Source organism: Pseudopodoces humilis, chromosome 6 (assembly GCF_049639895.1).
Source record: "Pseudopodoces humilis isolate 2021_Gansu_Grassland_sample_001 chromosome 6, ASM4963989v1, whole genome shotgun sequence".
NCBI lineage: Eukaryota > Metazoa > Chordata > Aves > Passeriformes > Paridae > Pseudopodoces > Pseudopodoces humilis.
The window spans coordinates 10,937,015-10,954,366 of NC_142205.1; the positions used below are offsets into that span (position 1 = coordinate 10,937,015).

General features: G+C 38.8%; 1 protein-coding gene across 3 annotated transcripts in view; it reads right to left on the reverse strand.

Moving 5' to 3' along the window:
• Window positions 1-509: 509 nt before the first annotated feature.
• Window positions 510-17,352, reverse strand: part of SORCS2 (sortilin related VPS10 domain containing receptor 2) — a 525,812-nt gene continuing 508,969 nt past the window's right edge. For 2 of the 3 annotated variants that reach the window (XM_088056209.1, XM_088056208.1), the window contains exons 26-28: window positions 13,522-13,679; window positions 11,325-11,404; window positions 510-10,986 (exon numbers count right to left, since the gene is read on the reverse strand). In XM_088056209.1, the coding sequence (XP_087912335.1) occupies window positions 10,963-10,986; window positions 11,325-11,404; window positions 13,522-13,679 (262 nt within the window). In that variant the 3' untranslated portion in view covers window positions 510-10,962. The remainder of the gene's footprint in view (window positions 10,987-11,324; window positions 11,405-13,521; window positions 13,680-17,352) is intronic. The other variant, XM_088056207.1, reaches the window with a different exon arrangement.

Below are 17,352 nucleotides of genomic sequence, written 5' to 3' on the forward strand. Positions count from 1 at the left end.
GAGATTGGAAAAAAGGCAGAGGAAGGGCAGAGCACACATACTTTTGCTCTATTCATGGTGCTCAATCATAGGGAGATCAAAGCTGAGACCCACGGAATTCTTTAGCTAGACAGACATACTCAGCCTCTGATTCAGTGACTTCTAGAACAGCAGCTGCACAGCTTCTGTCTCACCACAGGATGTCAGCCTCCACCAGCTACACTGCAGCAACAGCTCCCAGGGAAAAGGAAAAAGGATTTTTCCCTTTTTCCCTAGGAATGGAGTCGAGCTGCAGTGGAGGATGAAGTGGAGTGGCTAAAGAGGAGGAGAATGAAGGTTTGCTGCAGCCTTTGAGCTCAGTGTTGCTGAGTTGAGTAGTTTGCTGCCGAATACAGACACACAAACTCTTGGGACTGGTTAAACCGTTTCCCCTTCACAAACCCCATGAAAAGCTTCAAAAGGAAAAAAAAAGCAATTAATATTTAGAACCAAATTTTATTAAAGAAAAACCTGGAGTGCAGGTTCTCAGGACAAATGCATACCTTTGGATGCAGTGGAGTACACAGGTACGTATACAGTAGTTTGCCTGCTACATGTTTGGAAGCTGAAAGAGACCGTGATAATCTGTACTGCACAGTTCATCACCACTGTTAAAAGTTGCCAAAAACTTGCTTGTGGATTGCTAACAGATACTTGGTTATGTGTGTGCACTACATATTGCACAAGACTTCTTGATTAAGCTATTACTTGTGCAATTGAATCACAGTTAAGTGTTACGTCAAGCATATTCAAACATATATTTGTTTCTTTATCTCAAAAACAGCACGTCACTACAAAACTGCCATTAAATGTTACATATTTACAAAAATATACAAATAACACTTTTCCCCATTTATGACAATGCACCAATTATGGATTTATTTCATTCTTCACTTGAGCCCTGTTACTGTATACAAAGAAACCTGCTTAAAGTCAAGGTCACCTGAAACAAAAATAGGAGAAGGCATGTTCAGTTTTCACAAATACTAGAATGTGCAAAGGCAGAAGGAGAGGACTGTGTAGTTGTGTATGTTAAATGTTGGGGTTATAGCATTCTGGTGACTGCTAAGAACCTTCACATTTAGTGGAATAACCCCTTGGTCAAAAACCTGGTTGGAGACAGTTTAAGCATTTGCTGACCAAGCAGTCATAAGCAGTTAAAAAATTCAGTTCTACCTTGGTTTTAATTAATTTCATCTACCCAAAGAACTCTCATGCTAGCAATGGAAATAAAAATTATGGTGAAAATCAGTTAGTAACCTGTGTAAGTACAGGTGCATTGAGAAGAAAACTGATTTTAACTTGCAGTTGCTTTTCAAATTCACCAGGGATAAAATTCTTCTGTATCACAAAGCTGAACTGATAATGTCTGTGGAACTGCATGGCCATACATTAGGGTAGAATTTGGCCCTGTAATGGAAAATAAACAGTGTTCCACATTAACATCAGGGTAGCGAGACACGCTTTGTCTTCACAAGATATATGTCTAGTTTTTATTTTATAGGTTGTCATATACTTACCAAGAGCTGCAGCTCTAATTAGCCAAAAAATACTATTTAGGCTTGATTTAATTACCATTTTTTTTCTCCTTTTGTTTTCACGGGTAATGCCAGCAAAATCTGTATTTATCTGTCTGTATATAGATTAAGAGATTTTGCACCCACCTGTGCTGGAACAGCCACAGATGCACTGTAAATAAGCCAGCTTCCATCCTTTACTCTTAAAAAGGAAAATTCTCCCAGTACAACTGTCATCTTTCCAAATATTCCTCCAATCTAGGATGAAGCAATATTCCTAGTGCTGCTTCATAAATACAGAGCAATTATACCAATTTCATTTCAGTGATGAAGGGCAATACCTGATGCCTCCTAAACCCACTTTTGCAATGCACTAGGGTGGTATTGTTTAAAACCACCTTCTGCAAAGAAATCTATCAAAGTTTAACGGAGAGGTAAATCACAGGTGCTGTACATATTTGTAGAAATAAGTGGTAAGCGAAACATAAAAAGTGGAAGCTTCCCAAAGCACTCTGCCAGATGATTAACTTCCCCACCCTCTTCCTCTGCAAACTTCTCGTATTTATTTTTCCTCAGCCACGCGGAAGAGGATGAAAATTAGATAATCACCTTTTAACATCAATGCAGTTTATTGGCAGAATGACAATGACAGAAAAGCAACTCAGAAGACTGTGATCAAGACAGGAGAATTCAAATATACTTCTCCATTTGATTGTGTTTTCCCTCCAGAGCCTTCTGCACTGCAGCAAGCACAACCCATGACTTTACACCCATGAGGAAATAAATCACAGCCTGTCAGTGACAAATGAAAAAAAGGATCTGTACTCAAAGGCCTGGTGTGTATATGAAATGGAGGAACTCTCTGTTCCTAAAATTAAAATTTCTAGTCACATGTTCAGTAAACTCCAGTCACTGGTGTGTACCCTGAGGAATACTATACCAGCTCCATTCATCTTCTTTAAACATTATAAAATTACAGCTCATAGAGGCATTCTAGCAAATTACATTTAAACAGTATAAATGCAAGACACAGACTCTATAAAATAATTTTTTCCCTTGTCTCCTAGCTCAGTGCTGTGCTAGGGAGGAACACCATTAGCAAATGACCCACAGTCATCTGGAGCACACATACAGGCATCTTGGCTCCTAAAGCAACATCTTTTCCATGCACCTCAGGTGGGATGCTGCTGCAAGTCAGATCTGTCTTAAATTAAAGGCAGAGATGGTGATAATTTTGCATGTTCCTCATGCTGCATCAATTTAGATTCATGGTTTAAAGTCTCTGCATGCAACAAACAAAATAAAATAGTTGCCATTACAAATTAAAATAAGCTTCAAGACTTAAGCAAAGCAAAATCAACAACATGTGGTAAAATCATACACACTGGTAACGCTGACTTTCCCCCTGCTTTTCCTTGTCCTGTTTAGTCCAGTGCTCCCCTCCCTCCCACATCTCTCTCACACTCCCTAAGACAGGCTGTACCCTTCCAAGATACCGCTGAGCTTCTCAATGATTTTACTCCCATTAAGTTCTCCAAGCTCTTCCAGCATGATGTTTCTGCCAAATCTATCCGGTGACTTTGCTTAAATTTATATTTTATGGAACTTGAATCCAAGCCATTTTCCCCGGCCTCTAGGAAAGGTTCCTTACAGACCCATTCCATAAACCTGTCAAGTGAAATTGCTCCCGACCCTGTATTAACAAAGAATTCTCTTTACTTCACCTAGTCTTCAGCTTTGGGCTGTAACAATATCTCTAAAAGGCTGTGTCTGAGCCTGGGTTTCAGCATTTCCCATACTGAAATACAAATGCAGCCCAGTGGTCTGGCAAGGTGTCTCTGCTCAACCTCGCTGCAATTCTGTTCCTGACAGAATGCAAGGCTGGCAAAGCAAGCCAGCCCTTGCTGTACTCCAGGAAAGACATGGGAACACCACGTCTCGGCCTGTAACCCAAAAGGAGACAGAGGAAGATATTTGGGTGCTAACAGATGACCATCTCTGCCAATTAAATATATAATTTCACTACAGACCAATGGCAAAATCAATATATACACTGGTGAGAGAGGAAATGCTGGTTTTTATTCTTTCAGGGAGTATAATACTCATCCACATCTCAAACTAGAAGCATGTGGTCTCTGGGATGAACATCTGAGAAAAGTTCTTGAAAAGCAACAGATAAAGAGTTCCGGAAAGATTTAGAGAAAATGAGAGCCAAAATTAAAGCTGAAAGGATTAAAAGATACTAAAGTGGGAGAGAAACAGGAAGGATGGACTGCAGTGACACAAAGCACAGGGAACCTCAGGCAATACAGCAGAGCTTAGAGGAGAGGCAGGAATGGGGAAGAGATTGTGATTCTTCTCGCTAGAGATTGTGATTCTTCTCACTATCAATTGGGTCACAGTAGGGTGCATATCCAAATAAAAACACAGACAGTAACATAAAGCAGAACAAAAAGCAGGGAAGAAAAAGTGGACTGTAGAGAACTGTAGTCATCTGGAGAAGCCAGGCAAATGAAAGAGAACAAAAGGACTACAAAAGAAGGGGTGGGAGGAAAAGGAGAAACAGAAAAGAGTGGAAAATTTGGATTTTTTTTTTTTTCTATGGTTTCACAAGTTACTTGGCAAATATTTGGAAACATGAAACAATGCAGGTGACTTCATGAACAGTTACTTTGCTACTTCAGCATCTCCAAAGATTAACCCCAAAGAGAGGAGTGTATTCATGAGTAAATGGAGCCAGTGAATTTGGCAATTCCCTCAGCATCTTGTTTATGAAGATATTTTGTAATTTTAGCCATTTAAAGGCCCTAATGTGAACCTGAAACATACAGGTGGTGTATTACAATACTCTCCTTTGGACTAGTTTTACCATTTGTAAAATGCCTACGCGTATGTCACTGATGTTTGGGGTTATGCTTCTGCACAGTCCTTTCTATTCAAAATCCGTAACAAGAATATCTCAAAAGCCACATGGATTCAAAAGCCTGTTGTTTTCTTGTATTAGTTGTTCTCATTAAAAAGTATCTTTTTCACCATCTCAGAAAGATTTCCTTTTAAAACTCTTTTAATCAATAAGCAGTGTGAATTAATACTTTTTCTAAAAAGCGGATAAGCCAATTCATTTGCTTTGATCTGCCAGAGATCACTGTCAGTAAGAACTAAATATAAGTATCAAAAGCTGGCTAAAATTAGCAACAAATAACATAGAAATATAAGACATGCTAAGAAAGTTATTCAGAATGCCTGGCCTTCCTGGTGATTAATATACTCTTTATACCATTAAAAATACGTGCAAAAAAGGCATTATTTAAGCAGTGCCAGGTACTGCTGTTTGTATTATTGCTGCTCAACAGGGCTTTATGTCCACTGTATTGCAAGTAAGCAGAGTAGAGATGCAAATTTTACAGAAAGTCAGAAATCAAGGCTGATTAAGACAGATGAAGCTTGTGTGAAATGCAAGTGTTGCAAGGAAAAAAAAAATATTAAGCAAAATTACTTGTGTAAGAATGCACTTCCTTTAAGGGCTAGTAAATGTTGCTTCTGAAAGCAAATCAATCTGGAAGGAGAGAGAGGCAAAGAGTTTGCAATTAAGAGTATGTATTTTTAGAGATACTATTAAAAAGTATTTAATGTAAACCATAACAGCTCTTTGATAAGGATTTTTTTCACACAGCTCTGTCGTTGTATTTCAGAGTACATATTTCTAAGCCTTCCAGAATTTCTTATGTCAGATACTGTCTTACAGAAGATCATCTCAGCTACCAGCATATAAACTAGCTGGAAACAGTATTGCTGACAAGCTTCACATAAGGACAAAAAGGGATGAAAAGAATGGAAGTCAAACATGGCTCCACAATTCATAGTTTAAGTAATTTGATACTTCATTTTACAGGAGGAAAAAATCTGGGGGTGAAGACTTGCAGAAATGAGATCTCATATTAAAAATCATGAAACCAACTTCCTGTATGTATCAATTTCAATGGAAAAACATTCCAAGACGATGCATTCTTTAGCCTCCAGAGCAGCCTGAAGAACTGTCACAAGTTCTTCTTTCCCCAGTAATATGCATCCTCTCTGCTTATGCAACACACTCGAAAAGAAGGAACAAATAAGAACTTTGTCTGCACGACATTCCCATCCAGATTTGGGAAATGAGCTGTTCTAGGCTGTTCTAGGTGTCTTCTGCACCCCCTCCAGTCTGAATGTGCACAGACAAGTGGAGGCAATGATGCTGAGGTGATCAGTTGGGTAGAAGGGCTGGCTTGGGACAGAAGGTTAAAAATTTCAGAGGACACAGCTTCACATTTCCCAAAGACTGCAGGGCTAGGCTATTAATTGCAAAAACTAACCGGGGGTCTGAGTTATTTGTCACTTTGATGATTATAGTCTAAAAACAAGTAAAAAAACATTACAGGAATAAAAATGCATTTAAATGGCACAGAGAGGGAAAATGCTAAGATACTGAAATACAGAACATGAAAATACAAACTTAACATTAAGAAAATTATCTGAGCAGACCTTACTTATAGTCAATTAAATGCCATTCTAATGAAAGTTTTAGGTTTTCTCAGACTAGTACTGGCTGTGTGCCAGTCTCCTGAAGAAAGCTGTAGAAGCAATGCGCAACTGGGACCAAAACAGAGAAAATGAGCCAGGAAGCAGCTTTTTGGATGGACTTAAAGGACAAAATAAAATTTTGCATCCCAAAAATCAAGATTTATAAAGGTAAATGCTTATAAATTTTGTCCTGGTAGAAATCCAATATTTTGAGAGAAATGGGCGCTTACTTTTATCTAAAATGCTGAAATAAAAATGAATATGGAAACAGTACAGTGGTATCAATCAATATACAATAACACAACTATAATAACTCCAACTAGCAGGGACTGTGCAATGAAATAAAGTGTTTACTCTCTCTTTTCCCCCAAAGTCTCATTAATGAAAAATTACAAAACTTTTTTAATAGGAAACAGGAAAAATCTATGACTGAAATTGTCATTGATTCTATCTACTTAGAAACATCGACTTGAAATAACACTAGAAATTCAAAACTTATCAGAACCTCTGGTTCATCATCAAAAAGTTACTGCAACCAAATGCATGTATTTAATTTCTTATAAAGATTTTCTTTTCCCCACGCATTTCTTTGAGCATGTACTTGTGTAAGGATGGAAATTACTGCAGTTCCATTGACCTCCACTAAAGATACAGGATACAGTAAGAGTCTCCCCACTAGAAGAAGGTCTCATTGCACTGAAAACACAGCTAACCATGATAAGCATGTCACATGAAACCTGCTTGGCACAGAAACTATAATGGTAAAGCACTGATTTGTCTTTGTCTACAGGACAGTTAGTTAAGAAATCATCTACTTTATATGAATAAACAACTTACTCCTCATTACTCATCATTGAAAGAAGAAAACTCATCAAGAAGGATGGAATTCAATGAGAATATCATAAAAGAGTTCCAAGAAATTGGATGCGAATTGTGGGTAACAACAACATCTCGCCTCAGGCTGGTACTTTCTATTTCTTCACAGCCATTTCCACCACCCTCTTCAACAGAGTATAAAAATATACACTGGTTTATATTGCTTATATTATTGAAAAATTAATTAAAATTGTGTGCATTTTCCTTAAATGTCCTCTGAGCATTTCTGAGTACTTTATATGGACAGGCTGTTCCAAAGCCATATAAAACATTCAATGTCAAAAGAGAAAGCAAAGATAACAGCTGTAAATCTTGATGGCTCTGTTAGAATGCTTCAGATCATACTGCTTGGAGCACTCTGAAAGTGCAGAGTACAGAGTGTTTTTGAAACTGCAAATACATCCGATTTTAAGAAGACCAAAAGAGGCCAATGAGGCCAGTACACTGCCAGGTTTTTTTGGATTCAGTATAGTTCAATATCAGTACTGATAAATATCACTGTACCCATTTTTATAAGGTTTTCGATCAAACAACAATGCAGAGGAGTTGACAATACTAGTGTGTAACAGCAAAATCACAGCCAATGTTGCAGTGCTACTACATAACAGTATGTTCCAATAGCAATGTTTAAATAAAATTACCTTTTTTTTTTTTTTAGTTTTTTGCCAGTTATGCACCTTTTTTGGATTATACATTTTTACATTTATACATAACTGCAGCTGGTTTTAGTAGAGAACTTTTAAGAACAGTGATAATTACAAGTAAAACAAAGGAAGTTAAACCATTAATAACTTATGCCCACAAAATTCTTTTGCTCTCATGATCCTGAACAAACAGTAATTAATTTAGCCTCACAATACCCCTGTGAGGTAGGTAATTATTATCAGCCCCATTTTATAGGTGGGGAAACTGTAGCACATACAAGGGAAGTAACTTGCTCAAAGTCTAGAATCCAGGTATCTGTCATCTTCTGTTTCTTAGCCACCACATACCACTTCCCCACTAAAAAAACCTTAACCAAAATATGTACAAATACTGCATGTGTGCATGCACACATGTGTGACTAGCACTTGTGCATAGAAGCAACTCTGTGTTTCTGAATACTCAGAATATGTATCAGGATTTTAGATACATATAAAGGATAAAAAGCTAAGATATCATGGATGTAGTTCAAGAGATTTGAGAACTAGTACTACTGAGTCTTTTCATTTACAGATAAACCAAGACACCATGAATGAGAAAATGGTAATAGTATTTTCTCAGTTTTAAAATAATTAATTTTAAAGTTATTATGAGGAAATCAAAGGCTTCCTTTATTATCTGCTGGGTATTATTAATACAGTTACGGAAATACCAACATGTCTTTAGAAAATAGTGTTTTTAAGACATGACAAACCAACCTCACAGGAGTTCTGCATGAATCAAATTAATAAGCATCAGAAAAAATTATTACAGGCACTACATTGTGCTAAGTGTTAATTAGAGTACCAAGCAGTTAAATATTCTACCGTGTTCCAAAAGACTCCTGTGATCAGAGACACAAATCACCCTGAATTAAATGTATAAAAGTAGCTGTTAAAGCATAAATTAGGTGTGTGACCTAGTTCCAACACAGCCCTTTACCAATCAGACTAACCATGTGAGAACAACCCCAAGCTGGAGCTTCCATCCCATTCCTTATCCATGAAGCTGGTTTGCCACTCTCCTGCCTTATACAAAAAACCTATTTTAGATTTATTTCACAGGAACAAGTAAGATGTTTGCAATATTATTTTATTCTCTGCTCCAGCTCCTTTCCACTAGAAAAAGCAAGAGCTGGTGAGGAGGGAAAGCCCCTGGTGCAATGATCCCAAGAGTTTCCAATTCACAGCATGTTTTGTATATGCACTTCTCTTCAAGAAATCCAGACTCAGATACATTTAAGACCTTGGATTTCCACAGTCTGGCACACAACAGTCAGCCAGGGCATTGCTTCTCTGTTAACATGTTTACATGGCACTATACAACTAAATAGGCAGAAATTTTAGAAGAGTTTTTGTAATTATTTTCCTGAGCGGTTTGCAAGTGCTTTTCAGAATCTTCATTCTAACTTTCCACCTATTTCCTTACAGTAAATTTATAATCTAGATTTTCTTGTGCTTTACACATACATCCTATGGGGTTTGTGAGAGCCTACAGTACTACACTGAATTACTACATCCCAGTCCGCTGCATTTGATGATAATATGCTCTATATTAACAGCTACATGGAAGAATGATTCCAATGCATACACTGATTTTAAGACAGTTCTTTTCTATTTGACTAGCATTCATTATTTTCTGTTTGCATATTCTGGACGATGCACTACCTGTATCCTTCTTAAACAGGGTGGTGTGTGAGCTTGTCACTAGCATCAGTATGACATTCAGTGAGTACAGAGTTATTTATCCTCTATCAAAGGCAAAAAGTGAAGAGATTATATAGGTTTCTGAGAGAAGCATCCTAATCCCAGGCAGCTGTGACACACAGGATGCCAGACATTTAAACTCACCACACTGCACTTGTTTTCCTGCATGGCTAAAATAAACCACAGAGAAAAGACAAGAGGAGTGTGGATTCACTGCATTGCCGTTCCCTAGGGAGGCAGAGGTTGAGATGAGGAAACTCTGACCCGACTGACAAAACTGGGATTAGGACACAAGGACCCGACTCACAAGCCCTTCTGCAGGCAGCTCCTCCAGAAGCCCTTCCCCTGCCCTCCCTGCAGACAAAGGGGCCAGTGGTGGTAGGGACTGAGAGACACCCTGTGGTGATGGGAAGGAAACAGGAAGCCAAAATCCCTTCCCATCATCCCCATGACCCTTTGGATTGTCAAACCAACCCAAGCAGAAGAGGTCAGGTTGGGGTTTGCCCACTCTGGCCAGCAAGGGCAAATGCCAGAGGAAATCCCAAACAGGGATGTCGTGAGAAGGAGATGGCAGTGCTACCCAGCCCTTCCCAGAGCAGAATTCTGACCCACCCGGCACAGCTGCCCTTATAGGAAGTTTTAAAAAAAAATAACCATACAAAGAAAGCTGCATAAAAGAGGTATTTACACTGTCTGGAAATTTAAAAAGAGACAGGCCACCAGCCTAGGGTTTAACAGTATAACTCATCTGGCAGCTGCCATCATCCTAGAGGGGCTCGCTCAGGAGAAAAGAAAAGAGCAACTAAAATGAATGTCCGCAAGTGAAGGCACCTGGTCTGGAAATAGCATCAAGCTGGTGTTTTTCTTTCACACGTGGTGGGACTGGGGGAGATACTGGTGCTGATAGTTTGTCAGGACTTGCTACACTTACAAGAGAATTACTGTATATTACGAGATACCCTAATTAACATTTTACTTCCTTCAATCCTCAGAAGGGCCTAAGCCTAAATTTGTTAGATTGTCTCACACATGTTTAAGTTAAGAGCTTGTCTCAACTAGGAGTGCATTTGTCTCTTTCTCAGTCCTTTCCCAGTACAGAAACACGGCCTCCTAAAAAAATTGTCACTGTGATCAACCAACCATCTGTTCTGGTCTAGTCACTTGTGTAAAAATCACCTTTTTGGGCTGAAGCCTCCCAGCCTTCCACCGAATACTTCAATTAAAAATACAATTAAAAAGTTACAGTCAGTCATTCTAAAAATAAACATAAAGAAATAGAGCATATACAGAAAAGAAATAAGGTGGCATTGAAGGTGCCTAGGGCTACAAATTTGCTACCATAGTTTGAGTTTCAATCGCAATGAGTTCCCAGGCCATAGAGTGAGCACAAGACATGTTATCCTTCGCCCTTGGTAACTGATGATGGATGCTTTTTTCCCACAGGACTGATAAGAAACCTCCTCTCCATCAGCATTTACAGCCATATTTTCAATTTTGGGACATCACCAGGGAAAAATAAAACGGTACAGAGAAGAGTCTTTTGGTTTTTGCGTTCAGCTGCAAATATCAGCTAACCAGGTAACTGTGCATCTCTCTGGAGTTGATGCTCAAAACCACGCCTGAGTGATTGCCTGGAAAAATACAGAAACAAAAGGCCAACATTAGTGTATTTCAGGTACTCCACAATAAATCCCCCTTTTATTGCAGAGACAAGTAAATTGCATAAGAGAGTGTCTTTATCAAACAACAGGTCAGGTGAAGGTTGGTGCAACAGCTCCATATACCTACAGCACACTTTTGCACAAAGCTTTTGCTCATGGTGGTGGATTTGTGGTGAATTCCTAGGGTTTCTATCCCAGTGACAGCATAAGTTGGTTCTCTTTGTGGCTTATAAAGGTGTAGTTGTCTCGAGGGGTGCAGGTGAGGGAGGAGAATGGAACCTGAGGCGTCCATTCGACATGCCACTGACCTGGGACTGGACACTGACCGGCATCAGCAATAAGGGAACTCTGTAGCTGTTCAAGTTGCCACTTCTCCCAGAAGGAGTCACTGCAAGGTAATGGTGTTGAGGAGTCCCAAGGTGGGGGTTGCGATAAAGTAGGCAACATAAAATATATAGAAAACAAAAAAAGTGGATGGGTGAGTCTGGAAATACTGTACTGAGGAAATTCAAAAGTTATGAGAAGAGAGAGAACAAACAGAAACCCAGGCCTGTAACTCCCTGCTGCACATGGAGCGGAGGCGGCTACTGACATCTCCCAAGAGGGAGGGAGAAAGCTCACCAGAACTAGAAGGGATCTCCATAGCATAGGAACCTTCTGCAAATAATGTCGTAAACCAGAATTTAATATAAAGCAGGGATTATAACATGTTTCATACTCTAAGCCAGATAAAATAGAGTATCATTAACAGGAATATTTCCTTGGCAGTACTGAGCAATACCGGAGCTAGTGGAAAGTACTGCAAATAACAAAACAGTAGAGCAAGCAGGAGTGTAGTTTTATGTATTAAATAACATCTTGTGTCTAAAGGCTGTACAGTACCTGACAAATATGGACGATTATGATCCACAAAAATGAGCTTTTTACACTCTCCTGGAGAGTCTGCTGCTGCAGACACCTGGTTGAAGCACAAATCACCTCGAGATCACATTTACATTCTTATGCCATCAAAACATCATGATCTTGTAGTCTTTAACCCAAAAATAATGCTCTGCTCAGATGGAAGATTTTTGTTTTCTGTGATTAACAAGTGCAGGGCAAACAGAGATTAATTCTAAACGTGTTACAAATCAGGGTAGCATTTCTTTATTAGAGCATCCCAAGCTGCATTCTTTTAAATATACCATGTGAGATTTTCTACCATTGAAAGAAGTTACGCTTTTGTACTAGAGGTGTTTGAATGCTCCACTTTAATAGGCATATCTGAAAGGACTGCTAGCATTCAGCTTCTCCTCTAAAGACTCTGGAGACAAAATGTCCAAACAGATTTAACATAGACCTTGTTTTTCAGGTTTGTTTTTGGAACTAACTCTGGTAAATTCAGGAGAGCAACCAAGATCGTCTTGCAAAATCAGAATGAAAGCAGTGATATTCATACACAAGGTTGTCAAAGAAGAGATAGAAATACACAAAGCAAAGCAAGAGGCTGGATTCTTCCCTTGTGTTCAAAGCTAACACCTCCAAGAACCTAGAGCAGCACACAGTTCAGCAAATGAAAATAAAGACATCGACAACAAACAAAAAAGGTGAAACCCAAGATAAAGAAATGTCTCCTCAGACCAGGTTCTGTCTTTCCCAGGCTACCTCAGGTGCAGCTAAAACACATCTTCTTCCTCAGGGTTCATGAAGACATTACAATTGCCTTTCACACCATCAAGCTACTGGTACAAATTCCAAAAGCTTTGGATCATCTGATTTATTTTCAAAAATTTTCAGAAATGGAGTTGAGTGTTTTTTACATTGTCCAACAATTTTCAGACTGTGATCTGGAAGCAGTCTGAAGACAATGTATTATAGATCAGAACTCCATGATGCATTAAAACTAACCACAGGGTGCCATGATATGCACTTTCACCTGAAATCATCTGCACTGAGAGATACAGAAAGTTTCCCTTATGGGTTCTTTATAACCACCTCATGAATACTAGAAAATCAACAGCTAAATTAAGGAAGACTTTTGATACTTCCTATACATGAATAAATGTAATGTTTCTAATCACAAAAAATTTAAATGCCATTGGAATATGAAGGCAAATAAAGCAATGGATCTCCATACAATCCATCTGAAATCACAGAAGCATTGACTCTAAAAATCCTTCCAGTCTGAACTCAATTTTCCACTAATTCAGGGGATTATTGAGTGAATTCAACTGTTGCAGATTATATCCCATCCTTCTGAATATAATTTATCTCTAAAATTGTCCAAGTCAGTCTCCTGACATTAAACTACTGTCTCTGTACCATGCTCTATATAGCACATCATCCATACATTAGCCTGTATCTCAAGCAAGCCAAAAGAAGGCATTTGAGATAATCCCTTGTTAGTGGTGTCACCATTTGCATCTTTTTGAGACTGAACAGAACATGAAAAAGAACTAAAATTAAAACAAACATCAATTTAAAATCAACTACTTATGAAAATTTATAAGCTAAAAACGAAGTTACCTCTTGCGTTACCTAGTGTTTGAGAGTCCAGATCATCATCAATAAACTCCTCACCCTGGATGATGTTCTGGGTGTCCTCACTGTGATTAACAGGGCTTGTCATCTCCTGCTCTTTTTCATTGTGCATCTGGGCGTAGACATTTCTGCCTGGCAGTTTCCTAAATGGGACAAGAAGAAAAAATTTTGGAATTTTTTGTGTCACAAACATACTGGCATCAGAGCAGAGCTCCAGCAGGGCAAAGTTCTTCTGGAACAAAAAATCATCACCAATCCCATCCTTCCTTAATTTTGTGATCACAACCTAATTTACCAACTCTTTGTTCTCTGTCACAGTTTTATGTAACCACCTTATCAGGAGCTTCATACTAACATAGTAATTAATAATCCATTTCTAAGATTGACAGACAATGAGCAATGTTGAAAAATAATTACTAAACCACAGAAAACCTATTTTAGGAATACAAGCAATAAAAGGGCCCGGTGGGTGTTCATTCTTGTTCTCAGCTGTCTTCACATACATTAAGCTGGGCTGCAATCATCACATCTCCCTGAGCATGTGGGCTGACATGGAAGTGTGATAGCATCAGATGGCACACATTGTCAATCAGGGTCAGAGAGAAAAAGTCGGGAGAAGTCCAGGAGACAGGGAATGGAAAGGAGCAGAGAGTGAAGAGCCAGGGGGCCAGGACTAAGGGCTAAGGAGTAAGAAGGTAAACAGGCATCGATAAGAGCACAAGACAGAGGAGGTTGTTTAAGCAGGAAGCACTGAAGGAGACAGAGTATAAAGTTCGGACTGGGAACTGATGAATTAGACAAACTCTACAAGAGACAATAATTCACTCACTCTGACTAGAATCTAGGGAAACAAAAAGCATCTTATTAAATGCCTCTAATGGACAATTAGCACCATGGCTGAGACTGGGAGGATTATGACTTAATATTGATAAAGGCTTCTTAACTAGATTAATTAAAATTAGCCTTTGTAAACTCAAAGGGAAAAATCAGGGACTGCTAGCTTTGCAACAGATTTTATGGTTTAAACTTTCCTCAAGAGCCATACCCTTTGTTTTGTAGCTGTGTTCACCTGCAGTCTGCCTAGGCACATGAGGAGATCCTTTCCCAAGCACCAAGCAGACACTTCAGATTGGGGAGCTGCAGGCGCTAAGCTCCATTTCCTACAGCGCCAGAAGCTGCTTGACAGCTTGAGCAGCATGACAGCAGATCATGGCTGTCAAAGTCTGTGCTTAAAGCCAGATTATTACAATGGGCAGACAACGAGAAGAAAAGAAAAAACAGGGTTGAACAGCTGTGGTTTCTGTTGAGCTCCTTTAGACAGTGAGTATAGAAAAAGTGACACTAATTTTTAGGCATCTCTCTAAAAGCAACCATCCCCTGCTCCAGATTATGGCAGCAGTTTAAAAGCTGGATAAATACACAGATTCCTCTAGGCTTTTGAAGGAGATCTGTTCTAAATGCCATTTCACAAGGTGTTTTTAGCCAGGGGCACCATTTTAGTTTGAGATAAAAAAAGTTACTGCAACAAGTTATTCTGAAAAACAACTTCCATTGCATCGAAGTAATGAAAATAAACGAAAATTACTAAGAAAGTAAAGATGACTGAAGATAATCTCCTCCCTTTAATCTGAACAATCCAAAAGATAAATTGAGTCCTATATATCTACACAAACACACATATCTGTATAGGTATGTGTATACACATACACACACACACACAATTATATCTCTAAGTAAAAATTAGGTATTTTATCCCATTATTTATAAGCAGTACAAAACCAAAAGGAAAAGGACGAGGATGGAAAGAAGGTCTAATGACACAATGCTGTGCTATTACGATCACTTCAACAGGTCTGAGGGCTCCTCCAACAAAAACATACACATAAAGCCAAGCCCTGCATCATTCTCCTTTCATTATATGGATAGAAAAAAGCCATTTTGCAAGAGGGAAGGACAGTCCTCATTACCAAAACAAATACATTAGGTAATTAATTTTGATTTTTTTTCTCTAGGGCCCGTAACTCCAGACTGTTTTTAATGTGTCTGGTAATGAAACTGGTCATGTGGAAAACTATTCTCTCAATCAGACCTGCATCAAACCTGTCAAACTGCTCCCTTTCAGTCCACCATCAAATGCCTAAGGGAGACAAAACTCAGAAAAATGTCTCTGTAACACATCTGCAGAATTAGCACATATGTTTCTACAATAATTATAATAACCTTCTCAGAACTATTTCTGGCAGATTGGAGAAGCATCAATGGCATTATCGAAACAATTCTGACATAATAAAAATGTTAAACATCTCAAACCCATATGGCACATCAGACCTTTGCAGTTAAGTAACAGGAGAAGAGCTTCCAGTGTGACTACTGCCTGGGACCTGTATGAAACCAGGTCAACAAAATGTGTCCTTTGGTGTAAATCCTGAGGCTTCAACTCACAGCTCCTGCATGACCTACTAGTCAGAGATAACCACGAGCAGAACACATACTAGTAATCATATTCAGGAAGAATGAAGAAACCTCCCAAATTCACAAATAACTCTTAAATGTATTGTTGCTAAGAGCATTTCCTTATGGTTTAAGACTAAAAGGAAGAAAAATAATGTGTGAGCTATTATTTCTCACTCGCCTTATCCTGCCCAATTCTGCTAAGTACAGATCCTTTGGGAAGGTATAAAGCTGAGGTACTCAGTACTTCCACACTCTCCTTTGCTCCTCACACTTACATGGGAAAGACTGAAACATTGAATGGATTGGAGGAAGGAGAATATCACAGGCCTTGAGAAGAAGTACTGTAGGCATTAAACCTTTCATACACTAAAGATCTCTCTGTGTTTCGTATCAGTTCAGTTTTACCAGGAACACACTCAACCATCCTGAAGGAAATGATAGTCCAAGCCTTTTCAAGAGGCATTTTTAACACATGTGCCAGATGTTCTGTTTACAAGAGACAACCACACTGTGGGATGAAAGAGGATGTGGATTCTGGAGCTTTGCTAAAGAAGGGTCTGATTCTGACAGTTTTGCTTCTTACTGCTCTAACATGCAGGAAGGAGGCTGCTACCCCTACTTACACAGAGTAAAACTGCAGTGTACCCTGATGTGCTTTGCTCTTCAAGAAGCAATGTTGAGTCCAATGTAATGGACTCAACTGTTTGAAGCAGGCAGAGCTGAAATTTTTGGGTCTACATAAAAGACTACTGTGAAAACATGACAAGACATGAAATTGGACCCAAGAGATTTGTATCAGCAGTATGAAAATTGAAAGCACATTTAGAAGAACAGACAAGAAGATTATGCAATAGCTTCTTTGGGGACTTTACTCTTCATCTGCAAAATGCATGTGCTTCACATCCATCACTGGAGACAATTACCTCTGCTGAGCAGCACTCCATGGTTTACATTTTTAGTTCTTTTTGTTTTTCCTGTAGGATTTTATTTCAATAATGAAAAAGAAGAAATATTATGTCTGCTTTGAGGACCATAAAAATATGAGCTAGAGATGTAATTCTGCACAGCACTGCTAAAGAAGATTGCAGCACATGATTTTCACCAAGCTCTCCAGGTCCCCCACCTTTTAGAAGATATTGCAGGAGGTCCTTTGTTTTCCTTCCTTTATCCACAAATTCTAATCAATTCATACCCCAAACTGTTAGCACTTAAAAATGTTCAGCAGGAAGGAACAGCAGGAGGGGGATGCGATATTGATTCCTACTCATTTAAGCTCTAGTTTATTTGGCTTTCAATTCCTTCTTTGTAGAAAAAAACATTAATTTGCCTTTATGAAACTTCATTCATTTTCCAGAGGCTTGA